At 38.0% G+C, this 27255-nt stretch overlaps 1 protein-coding gene across 3 annotated transcripts in view; it reads left to right on the top strand.

The window, feature by feature from the left end:
* Positions 1–26931, top strand: part of LOC311306097 (sorting nexin-29-like) — a 117605-nt gene extending 90674 nt beyond the window's left edge. For all 3 annotated transcript variants that reach the window (XM_084434281.1, XM_084434282.1, XM_084434283.1), the window contains 3 exons: positions 1900–2040; positions 19534–19673; positions 26029–26931. In XM_084434281.1, coding sequence (XP_084290407.1) covers positions 1900–2040; positions 19534–19673; positions 26029–26158 — 411 coding nt within the window. In that variant the 3' untranslated portion in view covers positions 26159–26931. The remainder of the gene's footprint in view (positions 1–1899; positions 2041–19533; positions 19674–26028) is intronic.
* Positions 26932–27255: the final 324 nt, after the last annotated feature.

The raw sequence follows: 27255 nt of genomic DNA, 5'->3' as shown, positions 1-27255 counted from the left end.
ACAAGGCTGGAAAGGGCTACGGGGAAATTGCCAAGCAGCTTGGTGAAAAAAGGTCCACTGTTGGAGCAATCATTAGAAAATGGAAGAAGCTAAACATGTCTGTCAATCTCCCTCGGACTGGGGCTCCATGCAAGATCTCACCTCGTGGGGTCTCAATGATCCTAAGAAAGGTGAGAAATCAGCCCAGAACTACACGGGAGGAGCTGGTCAATGACCTGAAAAGAGCTGGGACCACCGTTTCCATCATGCATGGCACGGAAGGTTCCCCTGCTTAAACCAGCACATGTCAAGGCCCGTCTTAAGTTTGCCAATGACCATTTGGATGATCCAGAGGAGTCATGGGAGAAAGTCATGTGGTCAGATGAGACCAAAATAGAACTTTTTGGTCATAATTCCACTAAACGTGTTCGGAGGAAGAAGAATGATGAGTACCATCCCAAGAACACCATCCCTACTGTGAAGCATGGGGGTGGTAGCATCATGCTTTGGGGGTGTTTTTCTGCACATGGGACAGGGCGACTGCACTGTATTAAGGAGAGGATGACCGGGGCCATGTATTGCGAGATTTTGGGGAACAACCTCCTTCCCTCAGTTAGAGCATTGAAGATGGGTAGAGGCTGGGTTTTCCAACATGACAATGACCCGAAGCACACAGCCAGGATAACCAAGGAGTGGCTCTGTAAGAAGCATGTCAAGGTTCTGGCGTGGCCTAGCCAGTCTCCAGACCTAAAACCAATAGAGAATCTTTGGAGGGAGCTCAAACTCCGTGTTTCTCAGCGACAGCCCAGAAACCTGACTGATCTAGCGAAGATCTGTGTGGAGGAGTGGGCCAAAATCCCTCCTGCAGTGTGTGTAAACCTGGTAAAAAACTACAGGAAACGTTTGACCTCTGTAATTGCAAAGGCTACTGTACCAAATATTAACATTGATTTTCTCAGGTGTTCAAATACTTATTTGCAGCTGTATCATACAAATAAATAGTTAAAAAATCATACATTGTGATTTCTGGATTTTTTTTTTTTGATTATGTCTCTCACAGTGGACATGCACCTATGATGACAATTTCAGACCCCTCCATGATTTCTAAGTGGGAGAACTTGCAAAATAGCAGGGTGTTCAAATACTTATTTTCCTCACTGTATATTCAAATAGTAAACAAGTTATTTTAAAATATTTTAATATTATAGATTTGATCAAATAAATACAGCCTTGATGAGCAAAAGAGACTTCTTTCACAAACATTAAAAAAATCTTTTGAACTTTTGAATGGTAGTGTAGTTTTGTCACTGTTACTATTGTTCCAGGCTGTACGCTGTTGCATGAACAAGACAGTTTGAAAGTTACTTAGGCAGAAAAAAATTATAATAAGGCCATTTGAGTTGTTTTGACATCTAGTTTGCATGCATGATTTGTTTCAGCTGGTGATTGCACTGACGCTGTGACACCAGTAATCTCAGAACAGCCTGAGTTTGACACTGTCAGTGTGGCCTTGCAGGTGCTAACGTGCTGTCAGAGTCTAACCTCTCATGAGATCCTGTTACTGTTACTAAAGCCAGTCTCTGCTCTGCATCCCCGGTGGACTCGCTGCTGTCTGTTCAAGAGACTTAAGTGTGCCGCTTCTCTGTGATCAGAGGTCTTGCTTGGGTAAATCGAGCCAGGCTCCTCTGTCCTGTTCTGAAGGAGAAAGCGAGGTGTGAAAATAGCATCCCTCTCCTCTTCCTTGTGTTGTTGTCCCTGCAATGCACATTTTGCACAGTCACTTGTGTCTATCTGACTACGGCACCATGGGAGATCTGGCTTAACACAGATGCAAATAATAATGAGGCTAACAAGAGCAAAATATCACATCAGGTACTTATCACTCTAACCAGTGACATTTTATGCATTTGATCTTGTCAGGTGTACATTCGAATCCTGGACAATGAGTGGAATGTGTACCGGCGCTATACTGAGTTCAGGACGCTGCACAGTTACCTGCGGCCGCAATTCCCACAGGTCGACACGTTCAATTTCCCACCTAAAAAAGCCATCGGCAACAAGGTATGTACCGCATTTTTTCTCTATAATGGCAGGTTCTCTTTTTTTCCCCCTCATCCTTCTATTTCTTGACTCAACCTAAAACATTTATTTTATAAATGTGTTTTATCGTTTGTTTATTAATTTATTGCATATTTAAATAATTAGTTATTCATCATATATTTACTTATTTTTCTTTATCATTTCTTTATCTACTATACATTTATTTTAGATAAAATACATCTCTATTTCATTATTTACTAACTGCAACAGGGCTGTGCACCATTCAGAGCTGAATTGAGAATTCCTGAATTTTTGTTGAGCTTGAATGGCGATTTAAAAAAAAAAAAAAGAGAAAATAATCACAGTTTGAATTTAAATTGAAGTAGAATTCAAATAGATTGAAATTTAATAGAAATGTCTATAATTGCTATACTTTGAATTGTAACTTTCCCTGCCATTGGTGGAATTTTCTGGATTTCTGTGTCTTTACTGTTATATGGTAGGGGGCGCTATTACGCATCTTCTGAAAGAGTAGAGAAGCTCTGGATCAGAAAACAGCCAAAAAAGGAGCAGAAACAAGCGATAAAAGCATTGCTTATGCATGTTGTAGTCTTTGAAAAAAAAAACCCCGCCATTTTCGCAGCTTTTTTGTTCAAAATGTAGCTTTTTTATACCCTGGAAATCCAGAGTTCTCGCGAGAGCACAATTTGAATTTGCTCAGCAAGTCACTCTGGCACTAAGTAATGATGCACATTAACTATGCCCTTGTAGCCGAGCTGCACCAATCACATCGGTGTATCTGCTATAGGCGGGCCAGAGGCGAGCTAAACAGATGACGACAGCGCTGCAACGTCAAAGTCATTAGTAAACATTGCAAGATGGCTATGGATGAACACCAGTTGTTTGAAATGGCTTTGGCCGCTACAATGAACGAGTTAGACTTGGCTTTTTATCTAAAAGAGGAACAGAAGACGGCGCTCGAATCGTTCCTTTGCAAGAAGGACGTTTTTGCTGTTTGGCCGACCGGATACGACAAGAGTCTAATCTGCCAGTTAGCTCCGCCGGTAGCTAAGCGTATGAGGCTTAGCGAAAACCCACTGGTGGTTGTGGTCTCGCCATTGATCGCCCTTGTGGAGGACCAGGTGAAAGAGGCGAAGAAATTCGGTCTTTTGGCCCTGCAACTTGGCGACCCCGAAGAGGAACATATCCGAAGCGGGCAATGCCAGATAGCATTCGAACAAGAACAACCCTGTTCTTTCTTTTGATATATTGCATGTTCAAATATTCATACAACAAAATATTATGGGGGCCATGAAAGTTTTATGAAAACTATCAAAAATGCTGGCGGTGGCTGGCAACTTAAAAAATAAATAAATAAATGGCGGGGAAAGAGTTAATGATAAAGCCTTGTGTGAAAGTTTAAAAATCTCTACCATTTCCAATTCCATCCAAAATCACACTTATGAATCCATTTCTTAAATTTAGAATTTTTAGAAATCCCGTACTGCTAAGACTTTTTAATCTGACATGAATGTATTTTCAAAAGAATCACAGTTGTGGGAAACAATATATCACACACTTGAAAGTAGATTGTTGATTCTGTGCACAGCCGGCAGAAAACATTGGCAACAGCAAAGTTTGTTGGCCGCCACATTTAAACTTTTTAAATGACAGTAATCCAGAAATATGAGAAGAAAACATCTCAGCACAGCACAAAAAGACAAAATAAAGGGAATGCTATAGAAAAGAGAGCTAGAGCCCAAAAAAAACAAAAAACACTTTCTATCAGCGCCACTGTCACCACCTGCTATACTAACCAGAGCATATGACATCACTGCTAGTGGCCGGGGGCCTCAGTTTTGAGGAGTCTTTTAATAAAAAGAGAGCTAAGTGATGTTTTGAAGACTGCAATGCTGCAATCAGAGGCGGCGCCAGCCGATTTTGCCGGGGCTTCAGCCCCGAATGTATTTTGAAAAGTTGACTGACAAATATGAAACCGGACAGTAGCCTATGTAAACCATGTAAATCATAAGTTGCCTTATTTTAATTGTGCTTTGGCTTTGCTGCTGTCTCTGACTGGTGATTGTTGAAATCGGTCTCACACAGAGACGCACCACGTGAGTGATTTCAGCCTAGAATATCTCCAGGATTTGCGCGCAACAGCGAACAATCTCACAGCAATTTTTTTTATATATTTTTTATAAATAACGCAGTCAGCAACGCCGCACAGTCCTCTGTCAGATGAGATGTTGTCACGGTATATGTCAGAATATAAAACTCAGAAAAACGAACTTTCCTGTCGTGTCAGCCGTGTGCTCGAGGCGCGCACTCTTCAATATCACGCACTAATGCAATCAATACATCTAGCCTAAATGATCGTTCATGACATTCTTTTAACTATAAGCAACTCAATTTGTCTAGATCTGTAATATTTTTTCCTTTGTATAATGAGCTTGTCTTTGTTTTAAATTATATTGTATTTTTATTGTGAGTGCATGTGAACTGCTGCGCAGTCGTGTGATTTAGGCTACGTTCACACTGCAGGCTGAAACGACCCAATTCCAAATTTTTTTTGCCCCTATGCGACCTGTATCTGATCTTTTCATGACAGTCTGAACGACACAGATCCGATCTTTTCAAATGCAACCCAGGCCACTTGGGTATGTGGTCCAAATCCGATACGTATCCGATCTTTTGAAATGCGACTTCAGTCTGAACGGCCAGGTCGCATGTATCCGACCCGCACGTCATTGATACGCGACAAACGTCATAAGTCTGCGTTGAAGTAGTCGTCGGTTTGAAAACGGATTGCATATTTGTCGAGCTGAGGTAAATCTGCCGAACGGGTCGACCTCGACGAGCCCGTTAATTAAAAAAATAAATAAAAGCCCACGGCCACCATCATTATATATCCAATGTGAATAAGAGTAGACTAACGTTATGTTAACTTATTTGTGCTGATATTAGATTGGTCAGCGGCAGCTGTCTGGCTCTTGTGTAACGGTCGCTGCGCGCGCTCGTGTGTTGTGTGTGTGTGTGTGTGTGTGTGTGTGTGTGTGTGTGAGTGAATCACAGTTAGTTGAAGTTTAGCTACTTCCGCAAGCAACAAGTGACGTCGTTGACCGTTGAGTACTCTTTTGCGCATGCGGGTCACTTCTGGGTCATTTCACGTTCACACAGGAGATCACAAAAGGTCACATTTAATTGGAAATGTGAACGGCCTTGCAAAAAATTCGCATTTTTTCCAAAAATCTGAATTGAGCATTAAGCCCTGCAGTGTGAACTAAGTCAGCTTGATAATTCATAAGTATAAATATATAAGTTGATGAGTTGATGAATTTATAATATTTGTATGGTCCTCGAATGTGTTTGAATATTTCACCTGTCAAATAATTTATGCTACTGCCCACTGACATGCTTTTAAAGCTATTGTTATCCAATTTTTTTGGCCTTCAAACACCTTAAAATGCACATATATATGTAAGTCCGAGAAATCCACATTTTCTCGGGGGAGCATACCCCCGACCCCCCCTAACTACCTCACATTTGAATGGCCGTGTCTGTGAGGTAATGTGGCCTGGTGTGGCTACAGTGCCAGGGCTGAATTTTTAAACCAGTCTGCCCCGCGCATATAGGCCTACAGTATACATTATTCTCTGTATCGAATCATGTTATCTAATTACCCTCCCCCAGCCCCTGATGTTTCGGGCTCAGCCCCTGATGTTTTTAAAACCTAGAAACGCCCCTGGCTGCAATCTACAATTTTCGGCTAGGTCTTTAGCACTACCTGGTCTGAGCGTTCCCTGTTCTCTGACTGACAGAACCACACAACTACATCACGCTGTACTGATATATAGAGTTTTGGTGGCCATTTTTAGCACCACAACTTCAGTTCTATGACGAGTAATTTTGCTGCTTTAGGAAGTGTTGACAATTTTTTTTCCCTAGCCTTTCATCTACAATGCTGCTGTGCGGCGTGTATAAGGGCGAGATTGCTGTGTCATGTGGTCCTGCCCTCTGCTCCAGTGTCCAATCAGCATCATCAGCGGGGCAACACTCTATGCTTTAATGAGGATGGGCCACTCTGACAGCACTCGGATTCCCCACCTGTCTTTTCATTTTCCTCCTTTTTTTCCCCCTGTGTTCATCCATGGGCAGGTAATTGGCTTGTGGCACAGCTTCCTCTCGCTGCCTGTGATTTTTGAGAGCGTGCCAGGCAGAGCCACTGGCCCCCGCGTGGCCCTTCAAAGGAAGACTTTTTAGAGCGTGAAAGACAGACCTGATTTACCGGGACCCAGACAGGCACTGCCAGCCTGCGTCCCACCTCAAGGACGGCCAATCAAGAGTCAATCAACCCCAGGGCTGGCGTGAAGACAGCATGCTTTGTTCCTGCTCTGAGCACATTAGTTTAGCAATACCAGCAGTCGGTTGTTGGTCTGGACTTCAAAAACGAGTTATTTTAACCCCGCGCCACATTTTGCCATCTTGCTCTTAAAACAGCCGAGCAATTGTCAATTAGGAAACATGCCTGTGTCTGTCCTCAAGTAACTCGCTCTTCCCGGTGATAAGAAGTTCCTGACCTCTCAGGGAAGCGGGTGAACCAGATCCGAGTTTCGTTTTGCTGGTGTGCTGAAGCTGCATACATTTACAGGGCAGAAGAAGCCTCTCTGTTCTCTTTTTTTTGAAGCAGAGATCTGCTAACTGCCTTCCGCTGAAGTTTTCGCTGAAACTTTGACATGCAAATTCAACTGGAGTGTGGAAACCCTCAGGGTTCAGTTAGAACAAGAAAGCAGGGAGAAAAGGGTGCAACGAGAGCAGGCTTTTAAAGTTGAAATGGCGGCAACTGTGGAGGGTTTTGATGGCGACAGGGCTTTTGTTGGTAATCATTGGCCCGTTGAGATTAGCTGTCATGTAACTGTTAATTCCGTTATTGTTTTGCAGGAGCTCGGTGGCGGTTCGTTAAAAAGGGGCTCCTTTCTCTTCCTTCACTATACGCGCCATTGCACACGTATGCGCGTATGATATCTGATCTTCCACAGTGCTGAGTTTTGAGCCGAGACTTTGAGTGTACTCAGACAGGGACTGTAGTATCATTCTTTCTGGATCCACTTGTGTGGGTAAATCAAAGGTTAGCAGGGTGCCTCAGATTTATTAAGTGGCTTCTTCATATGATGCTATAGGTGGATGGATATTCAGACAATTTCAAAGGCGGCTTATTTTATAGGCTTTTAGTTTATGAAATTAAATAAAACATCCACAAACATCAACAACAATGGTTTATATGTGTGTGGTGTATGTTTTTTTTAAAGAAATTAATATTTTTATTCAGCAAGGATACATAAAAAAAAATCCTCTTTCATCAGGATACAGCATCTTTCTAAAAAATAAATAAAAAAATTGTGGTTTCCACAAAAATATTAAGCACTACAACTGTTTTCAACATTGATAACATTTAACATCACATTACATAAACATTTTTTAAATACTAAATCGGCATATGAGAATAATTTCTGAAGGATCATGTGACATTGAAAAGTGAAACCTGGAGTAATGACTGCTGAAAATTCAACTTTGCCATCACAGGAGTAAGTTACATTTTAAAATACATGAAAATATATAACAGTTATTTTAATTTGTAATATTTCACAATATTGCTGTTTTTACTGTATTTTTGATCAAATAAATGCAGCCTTGGTGAGCATAAGAGACTTCTGTCAAAACATTTTAAAAATTGTACTGACCCCAACATTTTTAATGGTAGAATAATTTAATATTGAGAGCACTTTACAGTGTTGGGTGTAATTAATTACTAAGTAATCTAATTACTGTAATTTAATAACTTTTCCCTTGAAAAAAGGATTTTTCTTTCATTTAATTACAGTTACTTCTGATGTAATCGCATTAAATACTGTATACTATAGAACAATTCTATATAAAACAATAGTGGATTTAACATAAAAATTCAACATCTAATGTTAAAATATAGGTTTTAATGTAACCTTCTCCCTTTACATGCTTTGGTCAGTTCAAGAGTAATTTATGCATTTGTATATTGTTCATTTGAAAGAATTAAAAGTGCATTTCCGTGTCTATCCTTGTATTGTTCAACTTGTTGAAGTTGATATGGGATTTAGAAAGTAATTAGTAATAAGTAATCCAATACTTTTTAGAGAGAGTAATTAGTACAGTAATCGAATTACACTGTTGAGTTAGCTTGTAATTAATTTCTTTTTTAGAGTAACTTACCCAACTCTACATCATATTACCGCTTTCTGTCTTTCTCATTAAACCATGTTGCTTAATGTCTCTTGATGGACCATCCTGTAATCATTCTTGAACTGTGCAACATAGTTGTGTTCTCCTCAGGCCTGAATCTCTGACTCTAGTTACACTCACAAGAGTAATGATGAGAAAATGCAAAAAATGCCTCACTTGGGGAAACCCTTAAACCCCTTTGAAATAAGGACTTGTCTTATCTGCAACTGTGAGTTTCTCATTGCTAGTCTCATCATTCATCTTGAGACAGCAACTTGTGTAATTACCCATCCAAACCTTTCATGTGTCTCACTGAAACCAGTGCAACACTAAGCAGGCTCTTGCGTCTCCTCTGATATTTATTAAGAACTTACTACTTTGTTACTTTGTCAAGTAGATTCAATGCTTTGGTGATTTCACAAAAAATCCAACCAGTGCTATGTTTTGAATTTCGATTTTTACAGGTTTTTTTTTTTTGGCCCTTTTCATCATCCACCAGGATTTAAAGTACAGTATGAATGCAATGCTTGGAGAAGTAATAGCACAAATATATAAATGCAAAAGATTCCTTTTATCTTCCATACATTGTTAGTTTGTGTATAATATCCTCCTGTCTCTGAGACTGTAACTTTATTTCATTCCTTCTGTGATTGTCATGAAGCTCTCTGTGTTTTGGGAGGGATTGTGGATTTGGTGTGTTGTTGTGTCCATGACTCCATCTGCTTGGTCCATGTCAGGCCCCTTGCTGCTCAGCCAAACTGACAGCTCCTAAACAGCTGATTTGTCAGAGGCTCGCCGGGCAAACACGCTAAACGCTCCCCAGCCTACCCGTCAAATGTGCCCTGACTACCAAGCAGAGGCACGCTGAGCCCAGCCAACCACAGGAAGAATGATGGCATCAAAGAGAGGCGACTGTCAGCACTCCAGTCAAACTGTCACCTCATAAGCTCCTCAGCTGTGTTTAGATTATTTTTATAGCTGAGGTTTGTATCAGGATCACATTTACAGACTTCATTTTGAGGCTGCGTTTTATTTTTTTTCTCTCTTCAAGCTTCAGAACTTTAAAGGGGAGTAAATCTTAAGGGAATTTTCTTAGACATAATTGAGAGATCATGGAAAGTAGCCAGTGTTATCGTGTTAAACTCTTTGGATGAAGGGTCGTGTTCCCAGTGAGACAGGTAGAGTGTCTTAGATAGTTTAGATCAAACTCTCAGAGCTCAAGTATAGACCAGTGGTTCAAGGCAAGGATAATAGAGATTTGGCTCAGTTGCCAACATAGGCGGAGGGTGAACCAACTCCAGAGCCAGGCTAAGGAGACGCGCTTCCTCTTTAAAAACACATTTAAACAGAACGTCATGAAGTAGTTCCAAGTTACGTGTCACCTAGCGACAACCTATCCCAGCATAAACGCTGTCTCAATTCATCGCGATCTCACAAAGTTCTTCTATAATCAATGAAGCTGACTGCACAATGGATCTCTTATTTAGCCTAGATAAAGTCTACACTTTATTTGTTATAAGTTAACTTATAACATGAGGATTTGTGAAAGTGCAGAACTCAGCACTGGACAAAAACTCAGCCGTTGTGAGCGGTGAATGGATTCGAACTTAAACGCATCTGATTGGCCATTGGGTTCAAGAACTCAACAGATGTCTGTGATTGGCTATGTTGCTCAACGCTGCAAAAACACATTGTAAAAAGAAACCTTTGGCACTCTCGAGTGCAAACACCAAATCTGTTTTGCCAATTTATCGTTATTTCAGAGAAAACTGATCCTAGACCAGCAGTCTAGGGGAAGGCTAAGTCTTGCCCAGCCTTACACACACTCTGCCTATGGTTGCCTATCTTAAACATTTGGTTTTCTAACGTGTTTTAACATCGTTTTTTGTTGTGATGTGAACTGATGTGAATATGTCATCAAGGTACATTTGTTTTAGCTGGCTGTAGTAGTTTTTACTGTAATTTTTGAGGATTTTTGAAGAAAAGAATATTTGATTTGGAAATGTATTAATTAATGTAACAATTAATAAATATTATTACTAATTTAGTAATCATCCATATATTATTTAAATGTGATATTGTAAAATGATTAATATTGTTATAATTTTCCAAATCAATTCTCCAAATATTCCTTTCTTTCTAGAATGTAACTAATAAAAAAAAAATAATAATAATAATTGTTGTTGTTGTTGATTTTTCTTAATCAAATATTTATTTTATCTTTCTAAAATGAAAATATTTTTTGCTCTTTTATTCAAATATATTTATATTAAAGTAATATAGACAATAATAAACTTACCATATTAGATTTTTTATTTTTTATAATACATTCTTCTGTCTGTGCCTCTCACTACAGAGTTTTATTTGTCTTCTAGTATCTATCCGTGCATTTGTGTTTGGTACCAAATTGCTCTTTTCCGCACATTTGAGTGTTTGTGTGTGTGACTGTGTCATTTTGTGTGTGTGTGTGTGTGTGTATGTGTGTGTGTGTACACGCTTGTGCAGTAGGTATATTTAATCCACTCATAGGTAGAGAGGGCCTGATGGAGGGATTTGGTGAGTCTATCTGAGGCCTATTGCGGTCTGGGGATTGGCTGTTTAGAGGGTGTCAGTACAGAGATAATTTGCACATCCTCCCTTGGCACCGAGCTCACTGTCCCTGCTCTCAGCTGATAGCCTCACAGCAAAATAGGACAATGCCAGTGTGTAATGCCTGCTCACTGTGCCCACATATGTAGACAGATAAGTGTATTGATGTGCACTTTTGCCTGGGTGTTTCGTAGTAAAGGCATATGTTGATGTTTTGTATCATAATAGTATACTTCCTTGTCACACGTTTGACCCAGCTCTGTTCTGTGTATTAAGAACACAGTGCTAGAGACTCATTTTTAATTGAATCATTTATTTATTCCTCCTTTGTGAGTCATTGCCATTTAAAAACTACTTGCCAAGAAGGGGCGGATGTGATTTCTACAGCAGTGGTAGTTAAGTTGATTTTTTAATCTAAAGTTACAGTTATTACAGTACACTTGTCACAGGGACAATATTAAGTATATAAGGGCTTTGCTCTTGGGAACAATACTGTTAGTTCGTTGATCACCGCTTAGAGGATTCAAACCTATAATCTTTAACTTCTCTAGCTAGATCTATTACCATTTATAATGTTACAAAAATTTCTATTTCAAATAAATGCTGTTCTTTTGAAAGTTCTATTCATCAAAGAATTAAGGTTTGCACAAAATTATTACGTTTTCAACCTTTTTGATAACTATTTCTTGAGGATCATGTGACACTGATGACTGGATTAACGGCTGCTGAAAATTCAGCGTTGTCATCACATTGTAATATCTATTACTTACATTTACATACGAAATGTTAAAATCCCCAAAAAAGTAATATTTTAAATTCACGATATCACTATTTTACTTTATTTTTAATCAAATAAGCACAGCCTTGGCATAAGAGGCATCTTAACAGTGTTATATTTAATAAGGTTACAGGCCTAAGTTTTTCAATTTATGCCTCATCCTTTTGTCTGCTATTGTTGTGGATATGAATGCAAATGAGGGGTTTGATTAAATTACCCAAAATGTAGAGTAATAAATGGCTAGAGAGAGACATAGAAGAGAATAATAGTGTGAAAAGAGCACACGTCTTAGTTTATTCAAAATTCACAGATTTCCATGCAGTAATATGAAATGGCTGTACTCTCTATTGAACATGCAAACCTATTTTCAGAATAAAGGTTTAATGAGAATATGGACTTTAATCTGAAAATGTGTATGTAAATGAATGAATTAACATTTATAATGAATAATCACTGATTAGAATAATGTGTTATATAAGGGCAAAGCTGGGAACTCTAGCTGTACTCTTTTCTTAGAGGACCTTGCTAACTTCACATTATGAATGAATGACCTTTATCTAGATTATCTGTGCACTCATAATTTGCTTATATTGTTCATCACATCTCTTGTCTCCAGGGGGAACTATCACAGACCTCTGACCGTCTCTATGACCCACATTTACCATTAAAATGAGCAAATGTTCATGTTTTTTTCACGCTTTGGTGCATACAGTGTGATCTTCACTGCAGCTGGGATGCACAGATGTACTTAGAGATGATACTGTACAATATTGCCACAGGCCAGAATGAGAGCAGAGATTCAGTGGTACTTTGAGGGAATGCTTAGATGTTGCACAGCCCATGTCCAAATATACATTCTTCCCTGTTAAAGCAGTTTTTCAAATGATTTGGATGGCCAAAAATTATGTAATCGAGATACAGTAGTCGAACATCCACTATAGTAAGTTCTTCCTTGTGTATAATATTTTGACATTTTTTAATGTATTGCATTATATATTATATAAAATAAATATAAAATCATTTTGAAGATTCTTTTTGAAGTATTTTTTAAACTTTCTTCAGTGTGTCATGCTGTTGGAGCAAGAAAAAGGTCTGCGCAGTTACAACAACTACAAGAAAACAAAGACCACTCAGGGAACTCTCTTAACAATTTTCCTCATTTAAATTATTCCCGCCCAAGGCATACGCAAAATAAAGGTTGAGTTGTGTTAGTAGTGTGTTGTCGCCATGTCCAAGAGACGCTGTTTTTTTTTTTTTTCACCCTGGATCCAGCGTGATTATGGTACCAGACGTGACATTTCCGAAAAACGCTCGAAGCTGATGACCAATCACAACATACTGATCCATCTGACCAATCAGGGCACATTGCACTTTTCGGAAGAAGGGGCTTCATAGAGACCGGAACTAAACAGAGCGTTACTGACAGACTGGGAAGAGAGGTGCTGCAATAATGTAAAATATGTGAAAATTAATGCGTTTTTGAACATTGAAGTATGAAAGCCTATTCTAGACTCCAAAAACAAAATCAAGACTTTGTAAAAAGGTCTAATAGGTCCTCATTAATTTATTTGAATATAACTGTTTTATTAATATTGTTTTACAAATGTATATTGCAAAAAGAAATGACAGGATATGGATTTGGAACAGCATGAGGGTCAGTAAATAATGAACATTTGTTGGATTGAATTTGTTTTGTGTGTGTGAACACAAATCATTTGAATAATTTGTTTCTAGCACAAGACTTGACTGGAGGTTGAGACTTTCTCTTCTGACCCACCTTCTGCTGTGCGTTGAATTATTTACTGACTCTCTGCAGGTCCTCGTACATTTACTGACCCATTTGTTCTCATCATTGGCCTTTCCCAACACCTGGTTTGAGACATTTGTATCCATATTTTCCTGAGTGCAAGAGATTGGAAGGTTCTTTATAGTCCATAACACATGGTCATTATGGTACCGGCTACCTGCATCATATATTATTGATTTACCACAATTTGGCTTAAACAAAAGGTTGAGGGAGGCGCAGAATATAGAAGACAGTCTGTTGTCTCTTCAGGCTTCTTGGGCACAGCTTTAATTGAACTCCACATTATCTTTGCATTAAAGATGACAGCCCCAGGAGGATCTGCCCTGTTCTCATTAATGCAGTGTTTGCCATTTCTGCTTTCACTATTCAAAGTGAATAAATTATGACTCCTGCATTTTGTATGCATATGCAACATGCCTGACGCTTGCAATGTTTTTTTTTTTCTTTTTCTTGTGACAAAAAGCACAAGAAATGTGCAGAGAGAACACAGAAAATACATGATCTCTCATGACTGACTTGCTTCTTATGAGGGTTATTGTAGTTAAATAAAACTAAAACCATAAAAAAAAAATTTTCGCTACTTGAAATAAAATAAACATGAACTAAAATATGATATCATAGAAAAAAAATACTTTATTTACAAAATGTATCCTGAATGCACTATAAGTCATTTGGATTAAACGGTCTGGAAAATCCATAAATGCAAATAACCTCTCACATCATACCTGGTTAATTACTACAGATATGCTTTAATTGTTTGATTATCTTGATGAAAATCAAATTTGTTAAACAGTTGCAGTCGCGGGCTACTGCTTTACTACAGAATCGAAAGGATTTAAGCTTGAGTAAATATGTACCATCAGTTGTTATTTGCAGGATGAATGAGGCTCTTTCCCCGTACAACCACTTTTACAGCAACTTTCAGTGGGAGGGTCAGCGTGATAAATCACCTCTTTCAGTCATAACTGTTTAAATCTCAGGGAGAGTATGATGGGTTTTGCTGTACCAACTTGAATCACCCTCACACTTTGTCATTTTGACAACGTGTCTCCTTCATTCAAATCTGCACACGTCCATACATGGACAAATCACGTGTGATTTGTACAAAAGCGAACACAACTCACTGTGTGGCAACAGCTAGTCCAGCTGGTCCAGACATCTCCATCTCTGAAGATGGAGAAGCACCCCAGCAAGTCTTTATTGGCTATAATGGTAATGTCTGGCTGTGATTTTCTCTGTCTCACTGCCTGTCGCTGTCAGACACAGACGATCAGCAGAACTGTGCTTTGAGGAATTTGGAGAGGAGCCTATCGTTTATGGAAAGAAACAAAACTGGCCCGAAGACAGAAGCCTGAGAAAATAATTCGCAGAGAATTTTCACATTTTCATTCTCTTAAGAGATTGTGAAGCACTTTGTTGGTTTTGCCACAAGTTGTTTGCGTGAATTGCAAGCGGGTGTTTGTTTTAACAGATCGTCTGAAGGTCCTAGTGAAGCTGCACTCATAAACAGCTTAAAACATCAGCTATTAGATGCACTTGCCATAAGAGCATGTGTGCGCGTGCTTGGCTTGTTTATCAAGGTGTTTGGTCCTTAAGGGTCCCTTGGTGAAAAGGGTTTTTTAGTATCTTGTTATCTTGATAGAATCCAATTAGTAGCATAATACATTCTCAAACTAGGAATGATTTAGAAGGTTTTTTTTTTTTTTTCTCTCTCTCTCTCTCACATCTCTATTCAAGGAGACTAACACTCTTGAGCCAGTTTATCCTGTTAGGTGTACTTGTGTGCATTAATTAGTTTATTCATCACTGTTCGTTCAAAGGTTTGGGGTCAGTAAGATTTTTATTTGACAGAAATTCATAGTTTTATTTTGCAAGCATGCATGAAATTCATCAAAGGTGACAGTAAAGACATTTATAATGTTACGAAAGTTTTCTATTTCAAATAAATGCTCTTCTTTTATATATTACTCTTAACTTTATATTAATCAAAGGATCTTGAAAATGTTTATTTGGGATATTAGATATATGATTAGATATATGACATTTAGATTGATTATGTTTGTTCAAATGGAGCCCTTTATCATAAGAGACCTACCAAATCATACCGACCTTAAGTCGGTGCAGTTTTTATAAATGTTTACACATAATTTGTAAATGTATACTTGGAATAAGGTTTTTTTTTTTCAAAAACAAACAAAAAGAAATAAATCTCGCAATTTTTATACATTTATATTTTGTATATGTATACCTGTACGATGGATGGATGGATGGATGGATGGATAGATAGATATATAGTATGCAAATACAAATTGAACTTAATGCCTTAATTTAAAAAATTAGGAAAAATACAACCTTTAAGGACACCAATTTTCTTTGTGAATGAATAATGTATCGTAAATAAATAAATGTTCTTCCTTAAAATACATGGTGCATAAGTGAGTACACCCCTATGTTAAATTCCCATAGAGGCAGGCAGATTTTTATTTTTAAGTATTTTTTTTAATTTTTTTTTAGGATACTATGCATCCTGATAAAGTTCCCTTGGCCTTTGGAATTAAAATAGCCCCACATCATCACATAGCCTTCACCATACCTAGAGATTGGCATGGTTTTATTTCAGTTAGCCTAATAGCTAGTTTGGTTTGCATTGAGAGATGATCTTATGGAAAGTACCCCATGCCAATCTCTAGGTATGGTGAAGGCTATGTGATGATGTGGGGCTATTTTAATTCCAAAGGCCAAGGGAACTTTATCAGGATGCATAGTATCCTAAAAAAAAATTAAAAAAAATACTTAAAAATAAAAATCTGCCTGCCTCTATGGGAATTTAACATAGGGGTGTACTCACTTATGCACCATGTATTTTAAGGAAGAACATTTATTTATTTACGATACATTATTCATTCACAAAGAAAATTGGTGTCCTTAAAGGTTGTATTTTTCCTAATTTTTTTAATTAAGGCATTAAGTTCAATTTCCAAAATATGATTTTTTATTCCTCTTTTTAGTAAACTTTAGCATGGGTGTATTCACTTATGCATTGCACTGTATATATATATATATATATATATATATATATATATCAGACTTAAAATCAAAATGCAACTTTTAATAGACTGTGAAACAGGGGGTCCCTGCTTTGTCTCCGTCCCCTCTAAGGGATTATTGGCCTGATAAAGTTTGAAGACCCCCCTAATGTACTTTATAGTGCATATCACATGATGTTATTGTTGTAAAGTGCACAAAGAGCAAAGATTTGTTCTTGGTGTCATGGTTCTCACCTTTAAAGAGAGTTCTGAGATGACGTGGGCCGGAGCATTAAATTAGCCCTGGCAGGCACAGCCCTCATGGGTAAACTAATCTGACAGCAGTGATCTCCTCCACATATCCCATATCATAATCAACTTTTATGCCTCTTCATGCCTGTTGGAGATGGATCACTATTAGAACTTCATGCCCTGATGACACACTAATGCTAAAATGCGGGGTGACAGTGGTTTAGATGGCACACAAACACACACTTTCTAACGCTCTTTATTATTGTTGGGTGATTGAGCCATTGCCCTCTAATGGAGTGGGTGATGCCAGAGCATTCAGAGTAGTCAACTTCCCCTCAGCACGTGAGACATGACTGATGTCACACACATGCAAGAACTGGAGCATCAGCGCCAATTAATCAGCCATCAAGGGGACATTAATAACATTTCAATCTCTCTCCCGCTGTCCCTTGTTCTATCTCATTTGCTTTTGATGTCACCCCCGCCACAGCGCAGACTTTGATCTGGTTATCCATCAAGTTGATATGCTAGGTACAGTCGCAATGCTGATGTTTTGATGCTATAAATTCAATGCAGGTCCTGATGAAACAGGCTTTTAAAGGGATATTGTCATGTTTGGATGAATCATAATCATGTTCTCACTTTCATTTGGAACACGATAGGAGAAATTTAACAGAATGTTCATGTTTTTACTAGTGCTGTCAATCGATTAAAAAAATGAACTCAATTAATCCATTTTCTTCTGTGATTAATCGCAATTAAAAACACTTAAGCTTTTATAGGTTTATATTTAGTTTATGTATTTTATAATGTAATAATTTCACAGTTAATCTCCAAATTAAAGTAGAGACAACATAAAGACACTATATTTTAAATACGTGTTTAATGGCATATTTTTATAAATGAAGGTCAGTATCACTGATACTAATACAGCTCTGTCATGTCTCCATAAAAATGATTTCCCCCCCAATTTTGAACATTAATTATAGTAATTATAGCCATTCAGCATTACAGTGTAATTGAAAGCTATAATTTTTTTAAACATTTATTAGGCTTAAAAAATATAACAACTTAAAATGTAAGTGAACTTTAAACAATCCTCATGTAAACCTTAATAAATGTCATATTTACCTGTGCCCTTCCTACCTGTCTAACATATACAGAACAATATACAGAAATTGAATAAAGTTATCAAACAGTCCGCAAGACATACATTATGGATTAAATATAGACAAATCCTTATCAAAGCTACAAAAGTTCTTTACTCAAGAGGCAGTGAGTAATTTTCTCTGTTACCTTTGTACTTTCCTGACAGACATAATTAGTGACTACTGTCACTTTAAGACCTGCCGCTGCTGATAGAGACGCTGATCTCACATGCGTCTCATTCTCTCACAACTCTTACGTTCATTTAAGACTTTAACTCATTTAAGACTGTTCTTATGTTATGAGGACACTCGACAAAACGGACATTTGGCATAATTGTGTGTGTTATTGTTCATTCAAGCGCGAAAGAGAACTATATTCTGGTGCGCTGTCTGTGTGTACGATACTGGCCTGGCGTCTTTCTGTGCATCGTGTGTGTGTCACATAGACAGGTCATTCACAAGAAGCGCGTTCTCTTTTGTCTTGTCGCACTTGAATGGTTTAAAAGTATTTGTATGAATAAGAGCGGCATCATATAATGTAAAGCTAGCCAAAGGATGACAAAAATTCATTTATCGCATGCGTTAAGGTGTTAACGTTGACAGCCCTAATTTTTATATTGTAATACTTTCACATTGAATCTCCAAATAATGTAGAAACAACAATAATATTAACAATATTAATAATATTAACAATTAATATTAAATATTTGTTTAATTGCATCTTTCTACTAAGCGCTATAAATGTTTTTCTTTTAGCCATTAATTATAGCCATTCAGCATTACAGTATAATTGAAAGCTATCATTTTTAACATTTAATAGGCTTTAAACATTTAATTTATTTGATATTCAATACTGAGGTTTATTTCTATACTGGCCCAGTTCTATACTTTTGAGTGTGTAGCAAAAGAGTAGGCAAGCTTTGGGACATACTACTTCGTCATCTTTAACAGACAGCTCTGTCGCATCCTGTCACCGCAAACTGCCCTGTCAATCATCTTGTCAGAGTTAAAATCCTCCATTCAATCTAATCTAATTTCCTACCGTTTGTTTCGGAGAGAAATGTCGTTGCACGTTCATCTGCCAGTCGTGGGTCTTTCATGCGGAGACTCACCTCATGTGTTTGCAATTTGAATATATTGATGCATTTAAAAGTTAATGGCTAAACGTATCTTTACAAAAGTTCACAATGCTGCTGCATATGCAATATAATGTAGACAACATTGAATACATTTTTTTTGTCAGGTTAGATACTGATAATTAATCACTCAAACCCCTTGATCTACATAACCGCTGGACTCGCGCGTCCTCCATGTCTGTAGTTTTTTTTTTGTAGTTCTAACAGAATCCTCGTCCAACGCGTGATGGGTTGTGGGCAATATTAGCCGTTAGAGTGCGCATCGATCTGCACTTCGGATTCTGATCAGAAATAGTAGACCATCCGGGTATCTTTGGAACACTCATTTCAACATACTACGATTTGGGATGTACTAATTCTATTTTCGAATACTATTTAGGACGGAAAGTATGCGAATTGGGACGCACCAATCCTTTTTTCTCTTTACGTTCATTTTACACATTTGTAATGATCAAATAACACACTACAGTTAAAATTATAATCAAGTACTTTACATAGTGTGTGTATGTGTTTGAATTTGCAGGATGCCAAGTTTGTAGAGGAGAGGAGGAAACAGCTGCAGTCATATCTGCGTATGGTGATGAATAAACTGATCCAGACACTGCCTGAATTCACTGCCCAGCCCACAAAGGAGACCTTACTGCATTTACTGCCTTTCTGCCAGTGAGTATACACACACACACACACACACACAAACTAACGCAATAATCCACATGTAGTAACCATCAACTGTATGTAATTCAGCTCCATGAACTCTATATGACACTGTATTTTCCTACCTCGATGAAAGATGCATGCCATTTTGAGCTGTCACTCAAGTAAGCCACGGCAATCAAACTTTCAAATTCCACGAATGCATGCCGAATAAAGAAATGACACCGATAGTGCCATATTCATGCGCGCCGTCTGTTGTGCTGCACCCGATTCACTAAAGGAATTAAGCAAATAAGGCCATAAAGTTTTTATTGAATGCTATATGCACGCCGAGTTTGCAATCTTGTGGGTTGCTTCTGAATATTAGATTTTGAAAGATGCAGAAGATGCAATTTGGTATACTTTAGTAAAGTGGTTCTTAATCTTTCTGACTCCAAGGCCTCCCATTGTCCACAGCAATATTCAAAAGCCAGACACAGACACTGAAACTCCTTGTTTCTGTGAATTAAATGTAAGGATTTCAGAAGTTTGAAGATCTGAATGTTGGTGAATGTTGAAGGTTCCCACTCTTTTTAACTAGTGAATTTACATTACTTTGTTCATGATTTACTGCGAAAGGATGAGTTTTTTTAAATAAATATTTTACACTCACAGTTTCTCCCCAGTAAAATATTTTAGAGCTTGGCATGACTAGAAAAATGGATATTCATTATAAAAAGAAATGCCCATGGAGTTTTAAGATTTCATTAATTTACATAAGACATCACACTTTTAAACCTCATAAATGCAGTTAAAATAAGAAATATCTTTCATTTTAGTTGTTTCAGCTTATTTTAATACTTGTTGCCCTATTTTACATAACTTTAGGTCATTTTGAGGCCTCTTTGGAATTTTTCTTTAGAACCATTGCTATGGTATGACTGCCGGGATCGCTTCATTGTGATTGGCTTTTTAAAATGCAGAAAATACACTTGGCTACACAGTGTCTGGATATATGCCCCATTATAATGCTCTCCTCCAATATTTGATCATCATTCGATGAATTACTGCTGTCATTATGAAAAGTACACAAAAATCACTTTTTAATAAACCCCATTTACTGCCTGCTTTCCGTGGGTGATAACAGCGCAACGTTAATTATGGCAAGCAAATAGCACTGATTTTTACAAACTTCCTAAAACCGTATTTCCATGCACAGGTGTGTTTGTGCTGAATAGAATGCGAGTGACTTCATTTAAATACCAATGAGACTTTTTCAGCACCTGTTTAAGCTAGATTACAATGGCTAGTGAATATATCACGGTGTTTTCTTTTCTTTTTTTCTGAAATCCCACACTGCCCACTCTACACAGAACAAATGCATCAAAAAACCATCATCTCACAGCTGTTCTTTAACGGGAAGTTTGATTCGCTTACACTCCGCTGACATCCTGCATTTTACCAGCCAATTGTCTGTTCCGATTGGCTCATTGATTTATCAGGTCAGACTTCCTTTCACACGCTGCATCTCAATGGTTTATTGTTAGCGCCGGCTCTGGCAGCGTGACGTGATTATAAACAGGAAATAAAAAAAGAAAAACCAATTTTACCCTCACATCAAATTTTTAAATCAAATCAAATGATTTAATTAAAAGAGACCCTTGGCACATTGTGAGAAGATAATGGCTCTTTGCTTGGCATGACTGGAGATAATTTGAGTACTAAGGACAGATGAGTCCAGCTGCTTTTTTAGGTAGAGAGAGCGAGCGCTGGATGTGATGTATGATTAACATCACATTTAGTCACAATAGTCCTCATTTAGGGGCTCCCAGAGTCCTTGAGTCCATGTGGATTGGATTACTTTTGTGTACAGTATATGCAGTGCGCTGTTCACACATTGATTGCTTGTGTTTCTGAACATGTGCTGTCTAGCAACTGTGTTTATTCTCGATAAATTTGCCAGTGTGATTTATGTGATTAACAATTCTGTTCTTGTGCTCTGGAAGCAGCTCTCAGACCTGGAATAGATGCTCACAGCAATTTAAACACATTGACGATTACATATCCATGCCAATAAAGCCGCCTCCTGGCAAACAGACAGAGTGGAAAGCTGTCGCACAGAGGTTATAGTGAGCGCGCGCTGCCAACCAGGGAATCCTTTCATGTTAAAACAGCTCTTGTGTGCCCGTTCCTGGCATCTCCTGACTGTCACTGTCAGTTTTGAGTATAGGATGGCGAAGGTCTTTTAAAAGACATTCTTGTGAGAAGGTTTCTGTAGAACAAAAAGCGTTTTCAGACTTTGAGAGAATTCAGCTTTGAAATGGAAGACACTTGACGTCTATACATCTTTACTGAGCAGGGCTGCTTCAAAAAGCCTCCAGCAAAGGTGGTCTCAGCCAGGGTTGTCATTTTGGTTTTGATGGAGCTCTAGTGACAGTCTTGACTCACTTGGTGCTCTAGGCGAGATTAGACATAAACAAAGACAAAAACACTTTTTAGCAACTTGGTATCTCTTAAAGTAAGTGTGAGACTTGGTCTACTAGGTCATTTTCGTTTAGGATACAGGCAGACAGGTTCAAAATAGATTTTCCCCAATGTTTTTGAAAGTCTCTTGTGCTCACCAAAACTGCATTTATTGGATCAAAAATTCAGTAAAACGCTAATATTGTGATTAAAAACAGTTTAGAATAACTTTTCTATTTTAATACATTTTTAAATGTAATTTATTCCTTTGATGGCAAAGCTGAATTTTCAGCATCATTACACCAGTCTTCAGTGTCACATGATCCTTCAGAAATTCGAATATGCTAATTTGGTGCTCAAGAAACATTTCTAATTTTCAATGCTGAAAACAGTTGTGCCGCTTCATATTTTTGAGGATACTGTGACACATTTTTTTTCTGGATTCTTAGATGAATTTCAAGTTTAAAAGAACAGCATTAATTTAAAACTGTTTTTAATATTTATTATGTGTCTTTACTGATACTTTTGAGCAATTTAATGCATCCTTTTTTAGATAAATATTATTGTATTGTTTTGTATTATTCAAAATTCACTGGGCTCAAAAATCTAAGGTGAGCAGATTGATTGATTGTTGAGGTTGAGCATTATTGGCCACATCCATTAATGCTCGATGTGGTTGAGCTGTTTCAAAATTTGCTTCATAGATATTATGTGCCTAAATCCACAACAAGAAGCCTCTCCAGCAGGGATGCAAGGGATAGATGGATAAGAAAGAGCTGAATCTCTGTTCTCACAGGTTATGTAACATTAGGAGGCTCTTTCAGGCTTCTGTTTAGACTGCAGATCAGCCTTCTGCCGCAAGGACCCATTGAATATCTGCATTTGTGAGTGTGTTGAGCTGTGGATGGAGAGATGGATAGATTTACTGGTGGGGGGCATTGCAGCACTCCACTTACCTGCTTCTAGCTTCTTCCCTGCTGCTCAAGTTTGTTTGAAAGCTGCTCGGCACTTCACTTTTCCTGTATTTTTTTTTTTTCCCTTTCCCCTCCTCATTTTTTCCCCTCGTCCAGCACTCTTCGTTTCTCTCTCAGCCCTGTGCCGATCTGACAGCAGCAATACAGCAGAGGAGAAGCCGATCATGGTATGATGTGTGTTGCGTAACCACACTTCTGGCTTACTGTTTAAATTTCATTTCCTTTGAAACCTCTCGAACACTTTTAGTTATACGTAATCAGTACAGCTAGATTAGCCTGCTTTCAGACCGACTGCTTCATAAGTGGCTGTCCCATCATGCCCTCACAAAGGTGCTTTTTTTAAACTGATGTTTTTGGTCCTCTTTGAGAACAGAAAAGTACATTCACTGTTTTTCCCCCACTTTAAGATGATCCAATTACAGGAAAAGTATGTGAACCATAGATTTTTTGCATAAGTTGGTCATAACTGATGCCTTGTGGGATAGAAAGGATATGGCTGTCACTGTATCCAATCGAATTCTCACCATGATGCCTTGTGTTTTAGGCTTGTGTAATGTGAGTGTCAGATATTTTATAATTATCGGTAACACTTTGCAATAAGGTTTCATTAGTTAACCTCATTGGTTAACATGAACTAATAATGAACTGCACTTCTAAAGCATTTCTTAATCTTTGTTAATGTTAATCTCAACATTTACTAATACATTATTAAAATCAAAATTTGTATTTTAACATTAGTTAATGCACTGTGAACTAACATGAACAAACAATGAACAACTGTATTTTTATAAACTAACGTTAACAGAGATTAACAAATACAGTAACAAATGTTTTGTTATCATCCAACCACAGCATAGAGCAAATAACTGGTTTACAGGGGGGAAAAAGTATGTGGATTTTCTATGGATTTATAAAATTGGGTTATTTTATTGTATTAAACAGTAAATATTAATATTTAAAAATATAAAAATTGCTTTCTTTTTTATTCAACACTTAATGTTTAATCTCCAGGTTGGCAGACATGAAAACATCTTGTTGATTGTGTTTAAGCAGACTATGGTTTCTGTTGTTGTGACTTGGTTGAATTGGTTGGAAATGTATTGTAAATTCACACACATTTTCCTTCAAATCTTGGTGCATTCAGTTCGACAAAATCGTTTATTTGCTCTTCGCTGTGGTTCTATACTCCTAAAATATCTGACATTCAGTTTACACACACGTAAACACACACTGTCACTGTACGAATTCGATTGGATGCAGTCACAGCCTTTCCATCCCACAAGAGCCAGGTTTATGATGCCTTTGCCTTGAGTTTTGGCCACAAACACAAAAAAACCATGAATGTTATTGCAGGGCTGGATCCTGACATAGGTGATACAGGAGCACAACTCTCAGACATGCACACCACTTCTCTGTCACTCATCTATGACAGTCTCACAACATTGCAGTCGCCCTTCATTCCACCTGCCACCTCCAATTGTGACCCAGTGTGTTTTTTCCAAGAACCTTCCTGCTTTTCCACCCGCTTTTGCTTTGCCTGCTCACTGTCTGCACCATCTATAAGACTATATAGAAATAAAATAGAAAAAAGTCTCCTTACCTATAGAGTGCTGCAGTGATTGTATTTTTGTAGGTCAACCTGAAAGTTAGCATCACCCTGGTTCCCTCAACAAAATCCAAAATAGGATTTTTCCATACTCTTTTGGATTTCTATAAAAATATACTTTGTGTTCATCAAAAGTTTGATTCTTACAATGTTCATCATGATAATCTTTACAAATGAACACAAGTTTTATGAATTCTAAAGCCTAAATACAATCACCAGAAGTAAAAAGCTAAGAACAAAATAATAATTCCTTGAAATTTTGAGTTAGAATAGTTGCTAGAGTGCAAAAGTGGACTATAAGGTGATGAGTTTACCTGTACTTGTTAGTAACGCCCTTTTTCAAGACAAGTTAAAGCTTTAAAATAATCACAAGGAGGTAATACTGATGTATTTTATGTTGTAGAATTAAATATGAAACTATCTTGAGCTTCTTTTAACCACATACCTTATTTCAGGCATTTAACCCCAAAAAACATTGACTTCAGGAGGAATGAAACTGGTTTCTGGGCTTTGGCCTACAAAAATACGTTATTCCTGCAATTTAGTCAAGTTTCATAATAAAGTTCCAATTAGGTATCCACTAATAAACAGTTTCAATTTTAATTGGTTTATTAAAAAAACTTGTAACTTATTTTATTTTTTCTTGTATTTAATTGCATTATTCTATCTTTAATTATTTTTAATTAATATCTCTTCTTTATTTGTAATATTTCTCTTATTTTTAGCAAGCAGAGAATATACAGTACAGTATGTACAGTACCATTCCTTTATGTACATTGTTGATTTATATTTATGTGTAGTTTGGGAGCGGGCACCATGTGAGCCAGGATCGCCACTGGCTCCCAGGCTCCTCCAGCTCATGAGTGACATAGTTGTCATGGTTTCCAGGCTGGAGTTGTCTCTGTACGGTGAGCCTCAGCTGGGTATGTATAGTGTCTAACCCTCAACTGCAGCTGATGTCTATATAGCCCTCCCTCAGATCACACACTGTCTCTAACACACACACTCAGCCTCGGGGGCTTTCTGCTCAGTGCTCAACATGCAGGCATCTTTCAATTTCAGTTTGTTAGCCTTGAGTTACCGGTGATGTCAGCGCGCGGCCCGTGAGGATATAAGGAAACAACGTAATTGCGGAGAGCTTGTTTCATTGTTTATTTACCTACAGCGGGGACTCTGACAAGCATGAGCGTTTAGTCACTGTAAATGCACAGTCCCACTGCCTGGTGGGAGCTATCGGTTTTCCAAAGGTATTACAACACAAATGAACACCCTGAGTCAGGCAGGAGAAGAAAGAGCAAAGTGCCCTGGGGGTTTACCCATGTTTGCGTTTGTTCTCTAACAGGGACAGCCCGACGGCCAATGAGAGTGGAGCCAAAACTGCCCGATCCAAAGCCTCCAGCCGCTTCCCCAGACTAGGCCGCAACTCGGGCCGGGATTCCCGGAACCCTGAACCCCAAAGCGGTGACCTTTAACCTCTGTGCGCAATCCATAGGACTCATCAGTATGGATGTACTGAGCCCGGGACCTTTTCTTCTATTATGGATGTACATACCGCCACTGCCGGCAACTAGCTGGAACGATGAACAAAATCAGCAGGAAAATGCGGCAGAACGTTCAGTTACTATTGTGCCTAGTGATTTATAAAAGATGTTGTTTTTGGGAAAAGTCAGGATGCCATTTTGACTAACTGCGATGAGAATTGTGTGATCGTCTGGAAATTATTTGCACATCTTAATATGATTTGACTGCGACACATGGGACTCATTTTTATTTTTATATAGGTTTTGTTACCATGCTCTGCTATGTATGAGGCACAAAGTTAATGTAATTGTATTATGACTGCACTTATAATACATATACAAAACAATCACTTTTTAGATGGAATATCTGGTGAGGGTCAGAACACGATGAAGTGTTATACGGGTATGTCTAGCCCTTGTTGTCTGTCCCAGAAAACCTTTCATTTGAAATTTCCCAGGCTGCCATTATCCTGTATGACCTCGGGAGTACTGTTACACAGAAATCGGCGCGGTTGGGGGCGTATCGCATTGTGTGAACTGAACAGAAGAGAATTTCGTAGCAGGGGAACCTCCACTGAATGAATGAGCGGATCATTTCGCCCTATTTTAACTACGAGCACAAAGATGATTGGAAATCATTAATAAATAGTATTTATAATTTTTAACATGTTATGTATATGATGATCATAGACATGAACCATGATGTGTTTAAATGAGTAAAAAGTCCACTATCAAATTGAATGTTATGTAGAATTGCCACAGTAGCAGATCATGTGTGTGCTTTGCATATGTGCCTGTTTGCAACCTTTTGTACTAGTAAGCAACTGTATATGATGGTTTTTCTTAAACAGAGTATGTTTCTGTCCCAGATGTGACAGGAAGCAGCTGTTTTTGCAGCTTAATGAATATATGAATAAAAACAAGTACCAACACACAATCTTTTTTTGTTTTTTTGTAAGGTAACTCATTAGCACAGTGACAAGGCTGCGTTTGCTCCAGTTTGGGCTAATAAATAAGTGTTTTAAAGGCTTAAAGTCTTAAAAAATATA

Source organism: Rutilus rutilus (assembly GCF_951802725.1).
Source record: "Rutilus rutilus genome assembly, chromosome: 16".
NCBI lineage: Eukaryota > Metazoa > Chordata > Actinopteri > Cypriniformes > Leuciscidae > Rutilus > Rutilus rutilus.
Note: the sequence above shows the minus strand (reverse complement) of the source record. Positions and strands in the feature narration are given on the sequence as shown.